Here is a 24,549-nt window from a genome sequence, read left to right on the forward strand (position 1 = left end):
TTCCAACTTTTTTTTTTTTTTACCATTTTAATACGAAAACATAAAAGCATCATATGTCGCCAATGTTATCATCTTTAAAATCAAGAATAAGAGAAAGACATGTTTTGTCAGTAATCAGTATAAAAATAAAGATAAAAGATGAAAAATCAAACATTTTGAGTTTTTGTTGTTATATTAATCAGTGTTTTGGTTTATTTTCTTTATCTATCTAATTGTTTTACTGTAAATGTTTTTTTTTTTTGCTTGATTATAGGCGTTTAATTACATTGTCAGTTTTGCATTTTATTATTGATCTCACATTCATGTTTACCCAAAAAAAAAATTGATCTCACATTAATATTGTGTAGCGTTAATTATCTACCTATCTTATGATCTCACATTGATCATGGGATCGTATACAACCAGGGCAATGTGTATATAATATTGTAAGTTATAACTGATCATTGATGGTTCCCAGTATCAGTGTAATATAGGCAAAGACAAAGAACCAAATAGTATACGGAAAGAAATAAATAAACTAGTTAATGATAATAAATCACCTCCTCAAACAAGTTCAAAGACTTTTGTTCAAACAGACAAATGGATTTCCTAGTAGTTTATATTTTATTTTTTTCCCCTTTGAGTATTCACGCTAAAAAGATTATATATCATAATATTACTAAATAGACAGGCACGGGTTTTAAGCTTTGGTGAAGCCAGCATCGAAAGGAATGCCAGTGGCTGGCAACCAAGAGCTAGCTTGGATCCACTGTTCAGCAGTGAATTTTGCAGCCTCAGTCTTGCTAATGAGACCTTTTCCCCATTTAGCCCTACTTTGAGTATTGGCACCTGGTCCAGTGTTGGCAAACTCAGCAAAGTAAGCGTTCTGAGTGTTTGGTTCATTTGGTGGTGCCCATGGAATATACCCTTCTGGCTGAATCAAGTCACCAATAACATTCTCAATGAAAACTGCCCTTGAAAATGCCTTCCATGGCCTTGCCAAGTAAGACTTCACTGTCAACCTGTCGTTGAAGAGGGCAGCCTCTGGCATGATCTCACTGTTTTGCATGACTACTCCTGTTGGCATGCTCTTTTGGTCTGTCCCATCAGCAACCACTATGTTCTGTTGATTTGGACCAGGCCTCCTCACAATGATCTTGGAGTTCTGGATCAAGGTCGTGGCGTAGCCAAAAATGAAATCGACGGTTCCGGAGATTTCACAGTTGCGGTAGTATTGACGGTGAGCGTGAGCATACAATGTGTCTTGGTAACCACGCATTGCGCAATCAAAGAATGCTGAACGATCACCTTGAACGCGAAGTGCCACAGCTTGGTGACCCTGAGGACCAGCGGTGTTCTCGAATGCAATTGACTTGGCAATGAAATCATCAGCAAGAGTGGCTGCACATTAATTTTAATCATTATTATAAACTCAAGTTAGTTACACCTAGAAATATCAATTTCTCCTTCATTAATTTCTATATATATAATATATAATGGGTTTGGTGTTTGTCATTTAAAATGACACAAATATTTCATGGGAGAGAGAAAGTGGTAGTTTTTTTAATTTAAAATTCAAATTTTCTGTGTCTGTATCTCTCTTAAAATGACATAACTTTCTGTCATTTAAAACGATAAACACTTTTTCCATATATAATATAACCAAAATTATATTTATAATCTCTTTTCTCGTACAATTTCTTATAACTATTGTTATTATTGTCAGATCAAAATCAAATCATCAGATATACAATGATATAAAATGTGCAGATAAAAGAAATTATAAATATAATCTCTCCAGATATAATATAATTATAATTTCAACCATCAAGTGCGCGGATTAATTAACAGGGAGTTATTCTGGCTTAATTACTTGGATCGATATAAAGCTGTATTAAAACTTGATAGATAGATAGAGTTTTGCAAGTCTTAAAATTATCCGGGCTCGAATTTGGATTAATAAGGGAATAATAGTATATAAAAAAAAAAAAAATTAGAGTAGAGGAGAAGAACTTTTGACTTACTGAAGGTGGCGGTTCTCATTGTCTTGGTACCCTCGTTGAAGTTCTTGCGTCCGGTGATGATGGTCTTTGTGGGGCCATCACCGTACAAGAGAATATTCGGCTTCTTCTTGTCAACGGTAATGTACTCATCGTAGACACCAGCCTTAACGTAGATAAGGAATTTACCTTGGTGGTTCTTAGGGTAAGAGTTAATAGCATCAAGAACAGTCTTATATTGGCCACTTCCATCCTTGGCAACAACAGCATTAGGTATAATTCCACCTTGTCCACCATGTTGGGATCCTTTGCTGCTGAACTGACCCAAAAGCTTACGATCAGCAGCGGAGAACCAAGTTGGGTAACCCTCTTGATCCACCTCAAGAAGGCGACGAGAAGCAGGTTTAAGATTCAAGTTCAAGTTAAATGCACCGAGGACATTGGAGACTCCAGACACGACATCAAGTGCCAAACCAGTGATCTTACCAACGTTGTCCAAGCTACCTGTTTGCAACTGTTCCTGAACCTTCTTCTCACCGTCTGTGTCGAAACCATCAAGGCAAGATTGTTGGTAAGCAACAACAGCACCCAACCAATTCTTGAGATCCGAAGCACGTTCGTTAACATCCTGAATTGTGCTCTCACGAACCAAAAGACCTGAGGCTTCGAGTTCGTGAATTGCAGATTGCAACAAGTCCTTGCAATCTTCAAGGGCCATCTTGATGCCTGGTTTGCTATTACCATGCTCCACCGAGAGCCTATCACTCATGTTGAAAGCTTTGACGACGCTGTCCATTGTGGTTTTCACCACCGTTTCGATGTAGTCCTTTGGGTCTGAGGTGTCCACAGGGTTGAGGACTTCATGGCAAAGATTCTGGTCGTCTGCGTTTTGGCACAATGCCTTCACGGCCTTGCTGTGTGTGCTAACACCTTCACCGCCACCGTTTTCATTGGTTTTCTGATTGCGTCCGACTCCGACGACGACGCCGCCGATAACGGCACCAACCACCAGAACTAGGGCAACAACGGTAAAGCCAATTTTTTTGCCTTTGTTCATTTTTTTTCTTTTTTCTTTTTGCGGATACTTTTAATGTATTTTCCCCTCCGATGAGAGCATAAACAGATGAAGCCTAATCGGAGAGAAAATGGGAAGGAACTCAAAAGGATTTCCCTTCCCTAATTACTACTATTGTCTGAGGGGATGGCAATGGTAAACCTTGCATGGGGTTGGGTTCTTTATATACTACTCATGTGTCTTAAAAATTAGGGTTTGAGTTGTTTGACCTGGTCCATATAAGCTGTATGATTCTGTGGCTTTTGTGCAATTTTCTATAAATGGAATAAAATGATTGGCTATTGATATGTTTCTTACAGTTATCTGTCGCACATTTGTTGAGCTGTTCTCAGAATCAATCACGTGTCCGGAAACTAAGTTTGAAAAATAGCTATAATTAAGGGTGTAAATAGGCTAGGCTGGCTTACAGGGGCTACGGCCTAGCCTATATTAGGCCAAACTTGGTCTATTATAAGTAGTAAAATAGAATAGGCTTAGGTTTTTAAAATAACTTATTTAGAAAATAGGCCATAGGCTTTTTCGTATATGTCGGACCTATAAGCCTATAGATCGGCCTCTATCATATTATTTATTTAAAATATAATAAATAAAATTATTATTTAATAATTTTGAATAATAAAATAATATTATTTTAGTTATTCATTTAATTGTTGAATGTTTAATAGGCTTAAACAGGCTAACAGACCTATATCAAGGCTTTTATTTTTTGAATATAGGTTAGGCCAGACTTGTAATTTGGAGCCTACACAGGCTAATAGGCCAGACCATACCCAATATTTTTTACACAGGCTTGGCCTATTTAAGCTAAAGCCTAGCCTAGTCCATTTACATCCCTAGCTATAATAGATGTTTATTTTTAAAATATTTCCTTTTTTTTATGGGGACTAGAACAAGTAATTTGTTACCTCAATTTTTAATAAATTATCAATATTTCCCTCAATATATACAATTAAAGGGATATTTTCCAAATTTTAAAATATTGGACAGGAATTTTTCACGATATTAATTAGGATTCCCTCAATATATACAATTATAGTAGGGGTGTTCATCAACCGATCCAAACTGATTCCAACCGCGAAAATCGAATCGAAAAACCGATAACCGAATAAACTGAAAACCGAAAAATCGAAAACAGAAAAAAAAAAACGCAAATTTTAATTGGATTGGATCGGTTTTCGGATGAGTTGATGAAAATCGATCCAATCCAAATCGATCCAATATATTAATTATCCTTTACCTACTTGTCCTTTCCCCAATCATAGCCCAAAAATTTCTAAACTCAAGACCCATTAACTCATCAACTAAAACCAAGAAAAAACTTAATCACGTCTCATCAACTATAGTATTGTTTACTGATATTTTTGTATTTCAATTTTATTTTTTTTTACAAAGCCAATATATACAAAAGATGTTATTTGCACAATAATCATGAACTAATTTTAGGATATTCAAAAAATCGAAAACCGATCCAATCCAAACCGAAAAAAATTGGATTGGATCAGATCGGATTTGAAAAAAGAATCTAAACTGAATGGATGATTACATGATCAAACCGAAGAGATTGGATCGGATGAGTTTTACTTCCAAAACTGATCCAATCCATACCGCGAACACCCCTAAATTATAGTGATACTTTCCAAAAGACTTTTAATAGACAAAAATATATTTTTCATGTCTTATTTTAACTTTGTTATAAGTTTCATTTTTTATTTATGCCTATATTTTATTTTTTATTTTCATCTCATATCTTTTCATATTCCATCAATTTTGTCCTACTCTCAATTAATGATATAGAATTAATTTGATAAATTTTGAAAATATTTAAAATAAAAGAAACAAGATAACGGCGGTATGATGAATATGATATATTGAAATGTAACTAAAAGTTAGCAAACAAAACTAAATATTTTTCACAATAAATTTTATATATGATTTACTTTGAGGAGTTGTATTTTGAATTAATAAATTATGCTATTAATATAAATTTATTATTAAAAATCACATTGATTTAATTATAAAAAAAATTGATTTGATATTGATTTTGTGGCTTTTGTGCAATTTACCAAGAATATAATAAAATGATCGGTTATCAATCACAATTTTGTTAAGCTACATATATTGACAGGATCAATTACGTACTGGTATGGGAATACAAAGTTGAAAAATATAATAAATATTTATTTTAATAAATTAACTTCCCTTTTATGGGGAAGAAAACGAATTATTTGATACCTAAATATTCAGATTCTAATTTGCATTGTAGCCTATATATTAATCCAGGGCTGATAGAACGAATCATCTGTTTCCTCAATTTTCAGGATTTAACAGTGTTTTCCAAATTATAAATATATCATTTAATCTAGATAGGCTAGATTGATTAGGACCCCCTTATTATACAAAACTATAACCAATAAGTTTTTAATGATTAAAAAAATATTTTTAATTGCTTGCTGCGAATTCAGTTTTATTTTTTTATTTTGTTTAATATTTTTACTTCCATGCAAGGTTGTTGAATCGCAATACATATCGTGTATCATTTGACTGATTTTTAATTGTATCGTATATTGTAAATCGTATCGAATCGTAAGATATAGAAATATAATAAAAAGTAATTTAAAAATATATCATATGATTAATATCATATAAATCCAAATTTCAAAAAGGATCCAATAAGCATAATACATGAGTAATTAAAATGCAAATCAATTATTCTCCTACTCATCAATTATTAAGATTATTGTTATCATTACTATCACTCTCAGCGACATAATTAATCCATCATCCTCTTCATCTCTCATTTCTTGTTCAACAATATGAGGTCATTTTTCCTTATTATTCTTGTTGGTAATATCATTTCGTTTATCAAGCCCGCTGACATTATATTGTTCTTGATTGATGATGCCTTTACTTTTATCATTTATGCCGGCTTTATTATTTCCTTTATTAATATAGATTTTTCATATTGATTTTTGAGTTTAAATCATAAATCAAATCTTTATTTTCTTTTTCTTATTAATAATATTTTTTTAGATTTTTTTTATTTAAATCACAATTCAAATCTTTTATTTCTTTTTTAATATTAAAAATTAAAAAATTTGATTGCGTTTTCGTATGGTGTGATACACGTATCATTTCGTATCATACGATATAGTATCGTATCATTCGATACAAATTCCTTTCTTATACACCCCATGATATGTATCGCTAGGTTTATGAATCGTATCGTGTATCGTATGATACTGGTAAATATGCTTCCATGTAATTAAAAATTTGAAATGATCTTATTTAATTTGATTTAATTAATTTAGAAATCAAATTTTATTTCGAGAACTCATTACATTAATGGTATTTGATTAATTTAGAAATTAATTTAAAACCTTTTTTTAAATAATATTTTATTTCACTTTATTTTGTTATTTTAAATTTTTACAATTTAAGAGAAGAAAACTTAAAAGATTAAAAAAGGTAGAATAATGTATATATTGATTTAAAATTAAACCGAGTCGCACAATATTTTATTAAATTCCTAAATTGAACAAATAAAATTCATTGAGTCGTAAAAAAATCATACCATTTCCTATTTTTGAACATTCCAAACATTATATTCAATTCTCAAATCAAATCAGATTCCGTTTATTATTTTTACATTGCAAGTAGACTATACGAGTATAAATGAGTCAAGTCAAATTAGACTTTAGTCTAAATGGGCTAGATATAGACCTATGTAAAATATTTCAAGACTGTCTTAGACTCTAGCTAATTAGTCTGATACAAGCTAAATTATAAATGTGGACTGACTTATTTTAAAAAAAATACAAACTTGACCTAGCCTGTCAAGCCTTCTAAAAAGGCATATTGCACTCTGTAATATATGTTATGATTGTTTTATTTCTTTTGTATGTTTAAGTTAAAAGAAAGTCAAAATAAAACATAACCCAAAATATTCTTTTTATTAAAAAATAAAAATATTTTATTATTATTAAAAAATACATGCCGAGCCTAATTATTTAGAGGTTATGTCTTCTAAAATAGACTTGTGGCCTAATTTTTAAAGAAGTATTCTAATGAGCTCGCGTGTATTATTTTTAAAATAGGTCAAGTCAAGTCAGGCCAAGCTATATACTCCTGATAATTCGGTTCACTCGTTTACACCTCTACACACTAGTAAAATTAATACTGTATAGAAACTTTAATGAAACGAAAATTATACATGTACAATCACTAATAATAGTACAATATTAATTGGACACGTAGGTTAAAAAAAAATAAAAAAATGTGACTAAACTTCATGCTTAAAATATAACATTAGCTAAAGAGATTCTTTTATACACACAATCTATACAATTTGAATTCATTAAGTCAAAAACATTGACTCATTATGAATTTTTATGAACAGATCTGTTTATACTTCACGGACTGATCATATACCTAACTTGTATACACTTAGATAAATTTCTCCTTAGCTATTGTATATACATATATATGGTACCCTTATTCCTTGAATCTATAGGGATCCTACGAATTTCTATTTTTTTTGGTACTGCTTTGTGGTTTCATTTAAAGGTTTTGAGTTTAACCTAATTCTCAATGCATACTAATTAAGCTGTTAATTAGTCCCTTTTCTCTGTTGTCCCTAAAAGACCAAAACACAATGATGCATGAAACACGCATGGTTTTCAAGCTTTAGTGAAGCTAGGATCGAAAGGTATGCCAGTAGCAGGCAACCATGTATTTGCTTGAAGCCATTGGTCAGCAGTGTATCGAGCAGCATCATTCTTACTAAGAACTCCACGTCCCCACTTGACCCTTGTTTTAACATTGGCACCAGCTCCAGTGTTACCATACTCAGCAAAGAAACACGTGTCAAGGAATTGATTACCTTGCCATGGAAGAAAACCATCTGGTTGAATGAGATCACCAATTGTACTTTCCATGATGATTGCTCTTGAGTATGCCTTCCATGGCCTCGCCAAGTAAGACCTCACAGTCAACCTATCGGCCATGAGGTTAGCCTCTGGCATTATCTGACAATTCTGAAGAACAACCCCTGTTGGCATGTTCTTTTGGTCTGTGCCATCAGCTACCACTATGTTTCGTTGATTTGGATCAGGCTTCCTCACTATGATCTTGGAGCTTTGGATTAGTGTGGTGGCGTAGCCGAAGATGAAATCCACTGTGCCTGAGATTTCGCAGTTCCGGTAGAACTGACGGTGGGCGTGTGCGTATAATGTGTCTTGATAACCTCGTATGGCGCAGTCGAAGAATGCCGAGCGATCACCTTGCACACGAAGTGCCACTGCTTGGTGTTTGTTGGCTCCAGCTGTGTTCTCGAATGCCATTGACTTGGCAATGAAGTCTTCCGCTACGGTGGCTGCAAATTCATCAAACATTTAGTCATACGTCCTAAGCTACAGTGTTACTCGACTAGGTCGGAAAAAAAAATGATTAACTTTTGTTGAGGAGGAGTGGACTGCTTTAGAAAAAATTATTATTATTTAAATAAATTAAGAAAAGAAATATGATTAATTACTGTGTGATTTGATTTTAAACATGGTTCATTAATTATGATTTTTTCACATCTTTAGAAGTGGACATGGTCAGTTATTGGGTGCATATTTTCTTATGTTGTAGGATAGTAGGAGAGAAAAAAAGTAGAGATAAGTTAAATGTGGGTCCCACATTTTAAATTAAAAAAGAAAAGAAAAATTAATTGGCACAGAAAACGAATTTGTGTAGGAAAAAGTTCTTATCTCATGTAAAAGGAGATAATGATTTTCCTCAGTTATTTCCATTTTTTATACTTATAATCCTAACATCATTTCTACTCTTTTGTTTATAGCTACCTGTGTACCACAACTTGAATCCGGTACCTTCGATTTCCTCGATCTTTATTAGAAAAAATAATATATAATGATGGTTCAATTTTTAAACACTTTAAGAAAATTTACAATGATACTTTATACAGAGCGATTATATTTATCACTATTTCATACTTACCAATCTTATTAGATGTTTAGTTATTGTTAGGTTAATTTAAAAGGGGGTTTGTTTTACTCGAATAAATCTTTGGTGCTACTGTTGCACCAAAGATTCAGTACATTTCACCAATAGAAATATTACATGTCAGTTAAAATTTTTTTTCTGTCAAATTTTTTTTCTCTCCTATGATGTGTAATGCTTCCATTGATGAGATGCACTGAATCTCGGTATAAAAGATTTATTCGTTTTCCTCATGTTTTAGGAAAATAGTACCCCTTTTTACACACACAAGCATAGAGAGGAGAGAGAAAAAAGTGGTGAGAGAAAATAAAAAAAATGGAACCCATGTGCTTTTGTGTGTATGTAGAAGAGTGATATTATTTCCTACAACATGATACTTGTTTTTCCGAATTTAAAATCAACAACAATTATTTATTTATTTTTGACGGTTGATTTAAAATTAATCAAGGATAACCATATTTATAATGCAGTTCAATTTGGATTATGGTTAGCTTGGGTTGATATGTTCTTTTTCACACCCTAAATCTAAGGATAAAAAATTAAAAGATAAAAACAATTGAGAAGAACTTACAGAAGGTAGCAGATCTCATAGTCTTCCAACCATCAACGAAGTTTTTACTACCAGTGATAATGGTCTTTGTAGGGCCATCACCGTAAATTAGTATATTCGGCTTCTTCTTATCAACGGAAATATACTCATCATAGACACCAGCCTTAACATAGATAACATATCTTCCTTTTTGAGTCTTAGGGTAAGCATTAATAGCATCAAGAACAGTCTTATATTGTCCACTACCATCCTTGGCAACAACTGCATTGGGTGCCACCGAACCTCCCTTTTTCATTTCAGACAACAGCTTACGATCTCCAACGTTCATCCAATATGGATACCCATCTTGATCCACCTCAAGAAGGCGACGAGATGCAGGTTTTATATTCAAATTCAAGTCCACAGCAGAGAGTATTTTGGTGATTCCAGACACAATATCAAGTGCTATTGCAGTAAGCTTCCCCACTTCGTCCAAACTACCTGTTTGCAACTGTGTTTGGATCTTCCTCTCAGCGTCTGTGTCAAACCCATCAAGACACGATTGTTGGTACGCAATGACAGCGCCCAACCAGTTTTTAATGTCTGCAGCATGTTCATTAACGTTGTTTACGTTGCTGTCACGAACAACAATACTTGAGGCCTCTAATTCGTCAATAGCGAATTGTAACAAGTCCTTGCAATCCTCAAGGGCCATCTTGATGCTAGGGTCTTTCTTTCCATTTTCCAACGTGAGCCTGTCACTCATATTGAAGGCTTTGATTACGCTGTCCATGGAGGTTTGAACCACCGTTTTGACGTATTCCGTTGGGTCTGAGGCGTTGATAGGGCTGAGTGTGTCAATGCAAAGCTTTTGGTCGTCGGTGTCTTGGCACATGGCTTTCACAGTTTTAGTGTGAGTGCTCAATTCCTTTCCGTCGTTTTTGCTTGTATCTTCGCCGTTTTGGTTGGTGCGGACAAGAGCAACAACGCCTAGGGCAACAACACCTACTACGAGACATAGAGAAGCGAGAGAGGCAAGTCTTTTTTTTTCCATTTTTCTTATACTCTTTTGTTTTTTGTTTATCCCCTAAATAAAATTGTGTTATCTTCTCCTCAAGGAGAATAATGTGATGAACAATTGTGAGATTGTTTCTGAACCATTTCTAGAACTTTGGTTTCCTATTGATGGTTCGAGATTTTTATTTTTAGGGACATTGACCATTTCTCTTAAATTTCGATTCATGGCTTCTGTGAGCTCTACTATAAATCGACGTCGACTCATTGGCTCTGTTACGTCAGGGAACTCGTTGGTCATGTATAGGCCTTCGTTATCCATCACTTTGTTGGTCCCATCTTTCAACCATTCAATTTTCCCAAGTTACAAATTTACTAATAATATGTCTTATATAAATGAAAACATCACTAACACGTTATAATAGATAATAATAAATCTGTCGTTGGACTAAAATTCACATCATGGATGTTGAGTTTGTGAGTAAATTTTGTAATTCGTGTAAGATTATTTTAATGTAAATTGAAAAATTAACTTATATGCTTTATATAGTAAATAAAATACCAACCGTTCACACAAATAGTTTTTTAAATTTAAATTAATTAGTATACAAATTTGAAATTTCATATGATAGCCTCATTTAAGTATTTATATGTAGCGGATTAGCTGCTCTTCAATACTTACTCTTCAAATGACAAATAAGAATGGATACCTATTCTTCATTACGTAATTGATATACAAAATAATAGGTCTCTGCAATGCAATATCCACGAGTTTAATTAGGTCCACTTTCTAGTAAATTTAAATCAGCAAAAGCTAAAACAAAACAAAAAATGAATATGTGCAATATTCAGGTTTCAAGCCCAAATAATTAATGTATGAGGCAATGTATTTGAAAGATACAATATAAAAATCATTGATGGGCCTTAATGTTTAGAGAAATATAATATGAATCATTGTAGGCTCATCACTTTGAAATTTGACATCAAATTATAACTGTTGATTTCCGTCAATGAACGGTTATCATTTATTGGAAACCAATAGTTAATTAACAAGTTTGATTCACAAGAAATGATAACCGTTGATTGTCGGAAATCAACGGTTAGATTTGGTGTCAAATTTCAAAGTTTAATACCAGTGTTATAAGAATTATATCCCTCTATATATATATATATATATATTCTCAAGCACAAACACACATGAACATTCTTCTTTTTTTGAAACAAAAAATTATTAATTCCCCAAACAATGAATTATTATTAAATCTTAATAATTTTCTAATTTCTAAGAGTTATTTTAGTCAAACATCAATTTAAACTTGTAGGTATAGCAGCATCTAAATACATTTAATTTTTTATCTCCCATGATGGACACTACATTATCTTTGTTTGGGTGTATGATAGCTTACTGCATGTAAACAGACATGGTAACTTAGGTTGTTACTTGAGAGTGGAGATTAGGTTTTCATTGAGCCACAACTCTTGGTTCAATTAAATTTGTTTGAACTCAATTTAAAATTAAATTGAAATTACTCTTGATAAACCTTTAGTTTATCTTGTTTTATAAACTAAAATAATATAAGTTTTCTAGTTGAACAAGTTAAAAACTAGGGTTTTAATATGATAATCATGAACATTATTTAAAATTTAATTAAATGAATTATCTTTGTTATTTTGAAGGGATTTTTAGAGAAAAGGAGGAAAATTTGAATATTTTGGAATCACAACTAGAAGAGATGATAGATGAAGATCAAAACAAGAAGATTTGAAGATCTTATCAAGTTGTTAATAGAGGAGGCTTAAGCCCCCGTCTTGAAGCTTAAGCCTCCTAAACAAGCAAAAAGCCTCTGCCTATGGGAGCTTAAGCCCCTATTTCGATTCTTAAGCTTCCTTAAAACGCAAAAAGCTGAAGCCCCCAACTCAGGGCTTGAGCGCGCTGCAAGAAGAAAATTCCAGCTCGAGGAGCGCGCTTAACCGCCCTCCAGCGCGCAACGCGAATCCTGCAGGCACCGTTCTAGGGGGCTTAAGCGCGAATGACCAAGCTTAAGCGACCCAGAAACCTAACTTAGGCCTATACGAGGTATTCAACTAGGATACGAACTCTTGGCCAATAAAAACACCATTGGGGACCAGAATTACATAACTTTTGATATTCTAAGAGAGTCTTGGATACTTGGAGGCACACGGAAGGCGGAGAAACACTCGGTTCATGTTCGTGAGCGGCGGAGACGGATCGGAATCAAGTCTGCACTGGAGATATTGAAGATTCACCAATCATCTATGGAGTTTGGGGGAGCTTTTCTATTTTCTTTTGTTCTTGATTTAGCTATGTCCGGCTAAATCTTTTAGTAGTTAGGGTTAGATGGAATTTAATCGATTTATTATGCTTTGAACAATTCGTTATGTTAATTTTCCTTTTTATCATGAATGAAGTTATCTGTTTTTAATGCTTTATATAGGCTTGAATCTTATATAATGATCGTAGGTAAATGCATGACAATAGGAATATTGGTGTGTGATCCTTATCTGATAATTTCATCGTACGCTTTATGATTCTAGGGATAGATATAGAGTTTGCGTAATCTTTAAGATTCTTGAACTTAATGCTTGCATTCTTGGAGAATAATTGGGGAACTAGGGTTCTTGCAAGATTGTGAAGGTTTAGGGTAACAAGGGATTGAGCCCTAATTACATGCGAAAGAATTGATTAGATTGATATTAAGGACGATTAACGTAAAGAAGGAATTCAACGTAATAAAGAGATTGAAGGAAATCGAAACCTTAGCTATGTTTTTATTTTATCAATTATTCAAATCTTTATTTTCTTGTCTTTAATTCTTGCGAGTAATTAGTTTAATAGTCAATGTTTTAATTTTGCAATTCAAATTCTGTTTCCAAATACAATTTCGATTGTCCAACTAAATATGCGATAGTGAATTAGTGCTTCAGTATAATCCTCGTGGGGAACGATCTCTTATTCAATCATTAAATTACTTATACGATCAGTGCACTAGTAGCAATAACTCTCCCCTTATTTTAACTATTTATTTAATTTATGACTCAAAATTTCTGTGCAAGTTAATGTAAAATTAGCTAAACTGCGCCTCTCTCTTTTTCCAACTTCTTTAGGTTCATTAATTTCTATTTTCAAATTTCTTTAGTTCTTTTTCCTTTTTACGTTAACTAGACAATTTAGCACACTTTCCATCTCCCCCGTGGTTGGGTTATTGGTTCAATAAAAATAAAACAGGATTTTTATTGGATGTATAGCGTGGAACGCACCAAATGAGTAGGCAAGTGTTTCTTCTTCTTCTTTTTATGTTTGTTAGGTTGTTGACTATGTGAGTACTTTTTTTTTTTTTAAGAAACAGGTCAACCATCCTCCTTAGCCTTCAATTCGCGAAAAATGAGGCGGATTAATCATCAGTAGTGAATGGTTGGAAACAAATTGTTAAATTACAATATGTATTGTATATAGTTTAATTGGATTTTTATATCGTTTATCATAAATTATATCGAATCCTACGATACAGAAATGTAATAAAAATTAATTTTAAAATATTTATTTAATTATTTAGTTTATTAATACAGATTTTTCATATTGATATTTGAGTTTAAATCACAAATTAAATCTTTATTTTCTTTTTTTTATTAATAATAATTTTTTAATTTAAATCATAAATTAAATCTTTATTTCTTTTTTATATTAAAATTTAAAAAATTTGATTTTATATTCATATCGTATGATACAAATCTCTTTCTAATATACCCCACGACAGTAGCTTTATTTTTGTGCTCCCAAAGCACATTCCCACTCAGTGAGCCAGAAGAGAGAGAATGAGATCAAGAAAAAAAAATTATCCAAATATCATCCCTGAATAGAAGAATCACATGGGCCTGGAGTACTAAATTTTTTTCCCACAATAGGTATTATTGTACTCATAAATGGTAAATCATATGAATCGTACTGTATTGTGTATCATAGGATATTGATAACTATATATGAATGGAAATATATCAATCCAACAAACAGGTTATAGCAACTGCGAATATTTGAAAAAATAAATAAATTTATAATTATTAATCTTTAACACTTAAACATTTGTCAAAATTTTAAACAAGTATCAATCAACATGGATTATCTTCTTCAAATCTTGCAGGTCCCGTGCAGATGTTCAAGCTCTAGTACCAATTTTGTTGGGAGAAGAGTAACAGATACAGGAGATATTTTTTCTAAGGCTGAAGATTGCTCATTTCTCCTTGGACAATTAGTTGAAGTTACAAAATTTGTAACTTTACAAGAAATACATAAAGACATTTAACACCACCATAAACACATTAACTCTTTAGAAACTTAAATTAAAGATACAAAACTTAACATTTAAACTAAAATACTAAAACAGCCTTAGCATAAACTATATTAAATTGACACATTATTGTGACACAGGATAATGAGATCGATCCATGACACACTCATCAAGCTATTTTTCATAAAAGAATTCATGTAAAAAATGTCAAATAATATTATCTGTACAATGCTCTCATGTTTACAAACCGCATGTACAATAACGATTCCACCTGAGCTTTCGTAGTGAAAACTTCAAAGTTAGAATCATAAATGTGCTGAAAAGAAGCTAGTTTGTTCAATATAACTAGGCATTTTGCGTACAACAAAATATACAATTAAAAAAAAAAAACTGATTCCTCAAGAGCTTTGCCGCTCTTGTAGTTCTGACCGGCTCAAATCGAATTAGTTGGATAACCAATAAACCGGTAGAGAACTAAAAAAAATAAAAAAATTGTTTCCCAAGTGCGAAGATTATACGCCTCTAGTGTAATCAATCTATTTTGTGAAGCCAATGTCGTAAGGAATGCCAGTAGCCTTCAACCAATCCTCAGCTCTTCCAGCAGGTCCAGCTCTTAGGAATTGTCCAGCAGTGAATCTCGCAGCTTCATTGTTATTAATGTTTGCATGGTAACCCTTCCACTTCACCCTTTTTTGAAGATTGGCACCAGCTCCCACATTAGCATGCTCAGCATAGTACAATGTATCAAGAAATTGGTTCCCACTCCAAACACTCCACCCTTCTGGCGCAATTAAGTCACCGATGTTGGATTCCATAACCACTGTTCTAGCATACTGCTTCCATGGCCTCCCCAAGTAATTTTTAAATTGTAACCTTTCAGGGAATAGAGCCCTCTCTGGCACGATCTCGCAATTCTGGATTACAATCCCTGTGGCCATGTTCTTTTGTGATGTGCCATCTGCGGTCACTGTGTTGAATTGATTAGGATTTGGCTTCCTCACAATGATTCTAGAATTCTGAATCAATGTCGGTGATGTACCGAAGATGAAGTCAACGGTACCAGATATTTCACAGTTGCGGTAGAATTGACGATTCGCTTGAACGTACAAGGTGTCCTGAAAACCATGCATGGCACAATCGAAAAAAGCAGACATATCTCCCTGGTTTCTAAATGCCACTGCTTGGTGTTTACTAGGACCAGCTGTGTTCTCAAATGCCATAGACTTGGCAATGAATCCAGGTGCAACATTCGCTGCATGCATGCAAAATTATCAGTGCACGTCAAAGCTACATAAATATTTATTTTGAGATGTAGAAGAAATTAAAAGGGATAAATAACACTCATGTCACATGAAATAGATTCCTGTCATGCAATACTACTGACAAAACAAAATTGTTGAATATTGTGTCTCTTCCAATTTCTTTATTATTATTTAACTTGTCGTTTTCTGTGTTGGAGGAAAACAAATTTCTTGCTGTGCCAGGACGAAATCAAAGCCCAAATTAAAAGTACCCAAATAAAAAGTTAGCACTTAATATATCATGTCACGAATCAACTATCCTTACACATGAATAATTGTCTTATATCTATAATATTTTTTTTGAGATTTCATCATCACTGGTTCATCGATTAATCGACTAATCCGGTTGAGCAGGTATGATCACAAAGGCAGTAAGGTATGAAATTTGGGAGACTACTAGTTAAATTGGAATAATCTCGTAACAGTTGATCCACGTGATTAATAATTGAAATATTTATATTATATTTAAGGGAAAACTTACCGAAGGTGGCAGTTTGCATTGTCTTCACACCATCTACGAAGTTTTTATGACCAGTGATAATGGTTTTTGTAGGGCCATCACCATACATAAGAATATTAGCTGACTGTTTAGGAATGGTGATGTACTCGTCATAGACCCCAGCCTTAACATAGATAATGTATCTGCCTTTGAAGCCCTTAGGATATGAGTCAATAGCTTGCTTTACGGTTTTAAATTTACCACTTCCATCCTTGGCAACAACAGCGTTTGGTGTGACTTGACCTCCTCCATTATGCACCTTACCCAAGAGCTTTCTATCTGCAGGTGAGAACCATGTGGGTAATCCTTCATGGTCGACCTCATCAGCTTCCAGAAGACGACGAGATGCAGGATTCAAATCCAACTTCAAGTCAAAGTTCTGAAGAATGTTGGCTAAATCAGTGACAATGTCAAGAGTTATGCCAGTGAGCTTTCCCATTTGGTCCAAACTATCCGTTTGCAACTGTTCCTTAACCTTTGTCTCACCGTCTTTCTCATCATCAAAACCTTCCATGCATGACTGCTGGTACGAGATAACAGCACTCAACCAGTTCCTGAAGTCAGGGGTTTGGTCATGAATTGCTTGCATGTTGTTGTCACGAACCAAATTAGCTGAGGCTTCGAGGCTGTCAAGGGCGAATTGCATTAAGTCCTTGCAGTCATCGAGGGCCATCTTGATGCTAGGGTTATTGTTTCCATGCTCCACTGAGAGCCTGTCACTCATGTTCAAGGCTTGGATCACGCTTTTGAAACTTGCTTCCACTGCAGTTGCTATGTATACTTTTGGGTCTGAGGAATTGGAGGCTTTCGCAGAGCTAAGAGTGTCATAACAAAGCTTCTGGTCATCAGTGCCTTGGCACATTGACTTCACAGATTTTTGATGAGCTGCTACCTCAGGATCTTCTTTTTTATTATTAACAACAGAAACAACACCTATGGCAACACCCACCACCAGGATGAGGGAAACACCAGAGACAAGCACTTTATTCACCATTTTGTTTAATTTTTTTTTTTCTCAAAATTTTTTTTTGTCCCACTTTAGGAAAGAAGAGATAGGGATTTCCTCCCCTTGGTTTCTCGTTTGGGAGGTTGATTATTGATTAGTATGTATCACAGAGTAAATGCAAGGGTTGGGGTTTATATAGGTAGTTTAACTCTCTTTTTTATATCTTAGAATAGATGAGAATGCCAAACTTAACATGAATGAGTGTTCAGAATTGTCTTTGATTTCAGAATTTTAGGAGGGGACACTGCTTTTTCTTGAATAACAGTTTGTTGCTACGATAGAAGCAATCTTCCTATAATAAGCGTGATTGGCATATTAGTGGTAAAATTTTGTCTTCAGTTGGTGGTGGTACACAATTTTGACTTGCATCGTGATGACTAAAATTAGTTTGAGGCCTGGGCCATTTTTCAATCCATGGATATTCTTTTATGTCGTCCTTTGTTCTTGCAAAACCACAGCATTATTCGTGGTGGACTTGAATGGCTTGTTACCATTAATTAAGATGGTAAGGTTCACTCGTGGCTTATATTATACGACGATTTACAAAATACTGAATTATGCAAAACTTTTGAAGTGGATGGTAGTTGTTAATTCATATCAACTTTGCACTTTATTATCTAACGTGCACGTGCATTATAAATTATTTTTGTTCCTTTAGCCCTTACCTACATTTTTTAAGTACCACTTTGAAAATTTAAAATATATTGTCAGAGAAATATAAAAATTATTAATGTAGCTTCACAGCTTTTAAGTTGGATTGTCACTCACGAGTTCAATTATCACCGCCCCTATTTAATTAATAAATAATTTATATTGTGGAGTTTCAAAACACAGGTAGGCTGAATCTGATGCATCGTTCACTCTTCAAATTCAATAGGCTCTCGGCATTAACCTAATGCATTATACACCCTTCAAGTGTAATGGGCTCTCGTGTGAGGGAGCGTATTAGAGAAATATAAAAATTATTAATGTAGTATCACCCATCAACTTAAACTTCTGAATTGAATTAATTCTTTACATTTATCATTTGTGCAATTTGCATTAACGTGAGAATTTGCAAATCTTTCTTACATAGGCAAACGAAGAAATTGATGCATAACATATTTTTTGAAAGTAGAAACATTAATAAATGCGTATAAGCATCAGTTTCATTTTGTTTTAAGGTTGCTTAATAAATGCGTAATGTTTCTACTTTGAAAATTCTCATTAAAAGTTGTATTGTCCTAATCCTCCCCTATTTTTATTTGCCATTGGAATAGATTATGGTTCTAATATCTTAATACCACAAATACCACGCGCGTTAATAACAATGTGCTCAGCTCAAAGCACAACCATGCAAGAATTACAATACATTGAACAGGGGAGTGGATATAAGGAAAAAGTTCCCCTAAAGTGAGAAAGGATGAATGAACTTTTAATTAGATACATTTTATTATAAAGTACTGAAATTATTATTTTATAAACATATATATATATATATATATATAACGAGATCAATTTACACCGATATAAGAATAATAAATATCGGTCTAAAAGATAAAGTGATAAACAATGTCTAATTTAATAATTTTCTTTTTTAGACGTATCTATCCTTAAATTTTAATAGCTTAAGATTATATTATATTTTATTAATAAAATATAATATAATCTTAAGACACAATCAAAATACTTTGCATCATCGCAAGTCTTTCCAAGTAGTATCAGTTATCTATTTTTTCGTCTTCGAGCAAACACGCTACCTGTATTCCGTTCCCCCATCCCCATCACCCTCCGCCCCCGCGGGAGAGAAAAAAAAACCCACAACAAAAACCTACCAGTATGGTTAGAAAAATAAATCACAAATGAAAACAACAGCCTCAACATTGAGCAGTGACACAGTAATTTCTTTTTCATTTCCAAAGCATTGGAATCGAAATTAGGAGAAATCATACAACTCTCAACTTGATAAACATTTTGATAAAAAATAAAAAAATTAATCTAGTAAGAACAGGCCTTTGTCATTATAACTGTTTCCAACAACGAAATTGTCGAATGACTTGCTCTTTCCTCTGACTATACTCATTTCTGTTTCGCAGTTTTTTCCAATACTTTAAAGATAGCAATCATCCCAGCAGTAAGGGATAGAAAGAAAAAATAAAAATGGAGAAAACAAATAACACCAAAAAGAATAGAAGAAGCAAGGAAACCTCAGAGAACCTCATGGATTATGAACAAAATGAATACATTGTAAACAATGAGATATAAAGCCAAGGTCGAGCAATTCACCACCAGCTTCTGAAGCAATCTCATATATTTTGCATGCACACTTGCGCACGTACTCACAGATTGAGAGAAAGAGATACAGAGATTAATTTGGTGTTTCACCAGCAGGTCCAGGTCGGGCAGTCAACAAAGGTTGAAGAGCTTTTACTACAATGCTCATGTTGGGTCTGAAATCAGCTTCATATTGCACGCACAGTGCAGCAACAGCAGCCATCTGTAAGTAACCAAGCATCATGCTGTTATACATGAATATCGTTCTTAATTAAGTAAATCTCTAAGGGCACTTGTTCTGGGTGCCTGTGGTTCCTATAAAGCTTCCCACAAAAATGTGTATATTATTTCTACGGTGAAGTATTTGTATATTTTCCTCTAATATAATGAATACCGCGATGGCGCTTAACTTACACTAAAACTTAGAACATAAACTATAAAGAAAAAGATACTGTCTTCCAGTTGCTCAATTAATTAATATATTCAACGAATTTCCCCATAAAGGAAATGATACATAAGTTTAGAATCAAACTTTTGCCTCTTGCATAGTATTTACTACCTAGACAAAATAAAGAATTCTGCAGCTATTTTGATTAGCTGCTTTTGCATAGTTTTCCAATTTATATGAATATATTTCAAATAAATATAAGCTATAAAACACTGCCACAAACAGTCCACACCACCTTAGCAAGGAAAATGGAAAAATAAAATAAAAATAGAAATATACTATAATGACAGTAAAGACCTTAGCAACAGCTTTGGGTGGGTATTCTCCTCCTAGTCTTGAATCAACACATTGCCTGACTTTATCCTCACTGAGTTTTGGTGTAGCCTGAAACACATATCAATTGCTGTGATCAGCTACCAAATCTACATTCTAAATTTTCAGACAAAAGGACTGTAGATCACAATGAACATGTTTGGATTCTGTTTCTTTTTTTCTTTTGTTAGAGGGGAGAAGTGGTGTAAACATATAGCTTAAATTAGTACCCAAGTAACCAGACTCTGTTGTCCACGTGGTAGTGTATGATCAACAGGTTTCCTTCCAGTCAAAAGTTCCAGAAGGACAACACCAAAACTGTATACATCACTCTTAGCATTCAATTGTCCAGTCATTGCATATCTGCATCCACAAGATTAGACAGATCGTTATTTAGCAGTTGAGGCTAGAATACCAAATTAAAAAAAGAAAAAAGAAAAAGTTTATTTGTCCAAATTGATACAAAGATAAAGAAAGGAAAAATATAGGAATTGGTAACTCTTGTCTAGTAAACTGAGGCAGAACGGAAAGTTTCTATGCTTTTCCAATAATTCTTCAGCATTAACGCACAAAATCAAGAGGTCCATGATATCCAATGGGGATAAAATAAGGCATGTAACCTGATATGTAACTTGAAAATTGAAATTTGTATCTTACTCTGGTGCATGATAACCAAAGGTTCCAAGAACACGAGTGGAATGAAGACGCGCAGCCATGTCAGGAGCCTGGTTTGATAAATCAAAATCTGCAATTTTAGCAACATCATCATCAAATATTAGCACATTGCTTGACTTGATGTCCCGGTGGATAATGTGGGGATCAGCCTTCTCATGCAAGTATTCAAGCCCTCTTGCAGCCCCTACAGCAATTTTTACTCTCTGCGCCCATGTCAAAACAGGACCAGGCTCTGCTCCTTTAACACCTTTTCTGCCTGCATGTAATCGTGAGAACATTTATGCATAATAAAATTACAGACTGAGCTAATAAATCTCTAAGTAGCGACCATTCTTGTCAAGGCAGGCACCAAAAATAAAAACTAATGTTAAAATCCATAATCTTCTCAATTCCTATAATATAGAAACAGAACTCAACTAGTGTTGTATATAGATGTTACTATTTTTATAATTCAACCAATTAAAGGCATAACCATATACCATGTAAAATATCATGAAGTGACCCATTAGATGCAAACTCATAAGCAAGAATACGGGAGTTTCCATCAACACAATATCCAAGCAACTGAACAAAATTTTCATGCTTCAGCCTTGATACCATTGAAACCTGAAAGTTCAAATGGGATTTGAAAATTTTCAATGACCTGAAAAAAGAAAAAGAAAAATTAAGTCAAGGTTGTCATACATACATACATACCTGGGCTAAAAATTCCTCATCAGGCTGTTTACTGGCATCTAACTTCTTGACTGCCGCAGCCTGCCCACTTTTAAGAACGCCATAATATACTCTTCCATAAGATCCCTCTCCAATCAGAGAATCTTGCCCAAAGTTATCAGTAACTTCTTTTAGTTCATCTGCTGGTATATCAGGAACTTCAATGGGCTGGACTTTAACAGTCTGAGCCCCCTGCTTTGCAGTTTCAGAAGCATGATAATTTCCATCATTCCCTGCACAAAAGAATTTATCACAATAATTTCATCAAATTCAATTTCAGGTAATATAACATCAAACAAATTAGCACAATGGAGTACCATAATTCAGCATCTCAATCACATAATACGGATTCAATCCAATTGAGATGGAAATATCACTCAAAGATGTATGTAATGCTTTAGAGTTGCGAACTATATATATCATCCCTGATATATTCCTCAAACTAATATGAGCCAAATTACCTGCAGAATTTTTTACGACATATGGTCCTCCGCTTTCAGCAGCCTTAGGGAAGTCACCCTCTTCGCAACAACTGAAACAACTCATGATTCTTTCCCGCTGAAATAATTCAGCAGCCATCAGATCATACTAATAATAAGTTGCTTTTAAGCTTGAATATACAGTCTAATTTTTTATTTTTTTTAAAGTGGTTTCTGCTAGAAAGATGATACATCCTGGCTATAATTGAAACTTTTCAACAATTCAGAAAGAAAGAAAGAAGGAAGGAAGGAAATAGTATATTTGTGTGTACTATCTGTCCAATTACATTGAATGCTATCATTAACTATTAACTCGGTATAGCTTCATTTCATTTGCATGATATGAAAACTTCAATAGGCATAATGCTTGAACTAATTTGATTCATATTAACAAAAATACAAGATATCCCTGCCTAACTATTTCAAATGTCATCAAATGTAAAAATGAAACAGCAAATGATGGCAAGTGATTCATGAAAAATTCACAGCATGAAATCAGTGTTTGTTTCCACTACGAAAAACTCAACGCTTCGGTTAGCAAATCTTAATTGAACGAAGCTAAACGAATCAGATCGAATCAGTTTCCGCCAATCAGAGCAAACTGCTACTAAAATCCAAGCCAGTAGCCACAGATCAGTCTAAAGCAGAACCAGTTATTACCGGTCGAAATCCAATTTTGCCGGAAAATAAAAAATGTTCATCCGTAAGAAAATTAAAATAAAAAAAGATGATCACGAAAATGAAAATAACATGAGAATATTTTAGCAGAAACAAGAAAAAGTAAGTGACATTGAAGAGTGTGATAGATCGATGAGTACCTGAGATAAATGAAATAGCAAAATTGGAGAGTTGAGAGCAAAGAGCGGTGGGGAGTGAGGTGTTAAAGAGCGTAGTTGAGGATCTCGGTTCCGAAACCGGTGAAAGATGCGCAGGATAAGCAGAGAGGAGTGCGTAGGATAAAGGGGTGGAACTAGTTGTTGACTCTGCTTTGAATTGGAATAGGAATGCGTTACTTGTGTATTATTTAGTAACAAGGAATTTTTTTTTGCATTTCTACAACTAAGCATATCATTATGTAATATCCAACTATTTAAATACCACTAATTCAGGCTTTTTTCCTCTCCTTTTACGTGTTCTGCGCCGACCTGGCTTGCCAGACTTGACTTGTGAGATACATGCCAGATGCCACACAGGTGGCTAAGAAGAAACGCCATTGTGACTTCTTCGTTGGGATTTTTTTTTTTTAAGGGATTAATATTTTTGATATTGAAAGAAATAATTTTATTTTTTATATATATAAAAGTGTGTGAGATTTATATTTTTTTGTTCTCTGTTTTCATTATATGGCTTTATATGATATTTATATACTTTTATATATATGTAAAAAATAATTTTTTTCTTGCCATATAAGAAAAATTAATCCTTTTTTTTTTAAGGAAAAAGTGTTTCTCATGTAAGTTATCTCTAGTAATTTTCAAAATTACATCATTGTGAGAGTTTAAATAAGTTGGGTTGAGCTAGGTTTTTCCTTAAAGAGATTAGACTTGTATAAAATACTTTAGGTCAACCTGATCTATGTTAACCTTGTATAGGTTTAGATTATAATTCTGATCTGACCTATATTTAAAAAAAAATCTTGGCCCAAGTTTATTAGACTGTTTAAACTTATTAGGGATTCAAAAATTAAAATAATATTACTTTTATTTAAAATCATTAAATAATAATTTATTTATTTTATTTAAAATAAATAATATAATATAGGTCAGCTAATAATCTGGCATAAAAAATAGACTATATAATCTGTTTTCTAAATAAGCTTTTCTATAGCCGTTGACCCGGACCAAAAACCGGGTTCAAATGGGGTCAATCAGTGTTATGTTAAATTTTGTAAAATATATATTTTGCAAGGATCAAAAAGTTTATCACTAGATCACTTTTATTTGATAGAAATGATGTTCATA

The 24,549-nt window shown here is 33.5% G+C and overlaps 4 protein-coding genes across 4 annotated transcripts; all 4 read right to left on the reverse strand.

Moving 5' to 3' along the window:
• Window positions 1-679: 679 nt before the first annotated feature.
• LOC133315956 (pectinesterase-like) lies at window positions 680-3,202 on the reverse strand. Its single transcript, XM_061517644.1, has 3 exons — window positions 3,196-3,202; window positions 2,004-2,993; window positions 680-1,380 (listed from the first exon to the last, which is right to left on the reverse strand). The coding sequence occupies exons 1-3, from the start codon at window positions 3,200-3,202 to the stop codon at window positions 680-682; spliced, it is 1,698 nt and encodes a 565-aa protein (XP_061373628.1).
• A 4,528-nt stretch (window positions 3,203-7,730) lies between these two features.
• Window positions 7,731-10,637, reverse strand: LOC133315958 (pectinesterase-like). Its single transcript, XM_061517645.1, has 2 exons — window positions 9,626-10,637; window positions 7,731-8,425 (listed from the first exon to the last, which is right to left on the reverse strand). Exons 1-2 carry the CDS (start codon window positions 10,635-10,637, stop codon window positions 7,731-7,733), a joined length of 1,707 nt encoding a protein of 568 aa, XP_061373629.1.
• Window positions 10,638-15,437: 4,800 nt separating this feature from the next.
• LOC133315926 (pectinesterase-like) lies at window positions 15,438-17,695 on the reverse strand. The gene is made up of 2 exons (XM_061517607.1): window positions 16,684-17,695; window positions 15,438-16,153 (listed from the first exon to the last, which is right to left on the reverse strand). The coding sequence occupies exons 1-2, from the start codon at window positions 17,693-17,695 to the stop codon at window positions 15,438-15,440; spliced, it is 1,728 nt and encodes a 575-aa protein (XP_061373591.1).
• Window positions 17,696-19,600: 1,905 nt separating this feature from the next.
• LOC133315968 (pto-interacting protein 1-like) lies at window positions 19,601-23,699 on the reverse strand. Its single transcript, XM_061517657.1, has 8 exons — window positions 23,407-23,699; window positions 22,571-22,667; window positions 22,092-22,342; window positions 21,875-22,001; window positions 21,378-21,651; window positions 20,951-21,083; window positions 20,706-20,792; window positions 19,601-20,183 (listed from the first exon to the last, which is right to left on the reverse strand). The coding sequence occupies exons 1-8, from the start codon at window positions 23,653-23,655 to the stop codon at window positions 20,055-20,057; spliced, it is 1,347 nt and encodes a 448-aa protein (XP_061373641.1). The 5' UTR covers window positions 23,656-23,699; the 3' UTR covers window positions 19,601-20,054.
• Between the last annotated feature and the right edge of the window lie 850 nt (window positions 23,700-24,549).

This window comes from Gastrolobium bilobum, unplaced genomic scaffold (genome assembly GCF_033153095.1).
Source record: "Gastrolobium bilobum isolate Gb01-03AN ecotype WA unplaced genomic scaffold, APGP_CSIRO_Gbil_v1 utg4923, whole genome shotgun sequence".
NCBI classification, from domain to species: domain Eukaryota; kingdom Viridiplantae; phylum Streptophyta; class Magnoliopsida; order Fabales; family Fabaceae; genus Gastrolobium; species Gastrolobium bilobum.

What these genes read in the sequence shown, in the direction of transcription:
- LOC133315956 (XM_061517644.1), bottom strand. An exon ending in AATGAGAACCGCCACCTTCA is followed by an intron (nt 1,381 to 2,003) that starts GTAAGTCAAAAG and finishes ATTAATGTGCAG; the next exon opens with CCACTCTTGCTGATGATTTC.
- LOC133315958 (XM_061517645.1), bottom strand. Translation starts at nt 10,637, where the DNA reads ATGGAAAAAAAAAGACTTGCCTCTCTCGCTTCTCTATGTCTCGTAGTA. An exon ending in TATGAGATCTGCTACCTTCT is followed by an intron (nt 8,426 to 9,625) that starts GTAAGTTCTTCT and finishes ATGAATTTGCAG; the next exon opens with CCACCGTAGCGGAAGACTTC.
- LOC133315926 (XM_061517607.1), bottom strand. Translation starts at nt 17,695, where the DNA reads ATGGTGAATAAAGTGCTTGTCTCTGGTGTTTCCCTCATCCTGGTGGTG. An exon ending in AATGCAAACTGCCACCTTCG is followed by an intron (nt 16,154 to 16,683) that starts GTAAGTTTTCCC and finishes GCATGCATGCAG; the next exon opens with CGAATGTTGCACCTGGATTC.
- LOC133315968 (XM_061517657.1), bottom strand. Translation starts at nt 23,655, where the DNA reads ATGCTTAGTTGTAGAAATGCAAAAAAAAATTCCTTGTTACTAAATAAT. An exon ending in TGTCGTAAAAAATTCTGCAG is followed by an intron (nt 22,343 to 22,570) that starts GTAATTTGGCTC and finishes TCTTTTGTGCAG; the next exon opens with GGAATGATGGAAATTATCAT. An exon ending in ATGAGGAATTTTTAGCCCAG is followed by an intron (nt 22,002 to 22,091) that starts GTATGTATGTAT and finishes TTGAACTTTCAG; the next exon opens with GTTTCAATGGTATCAAGGCT.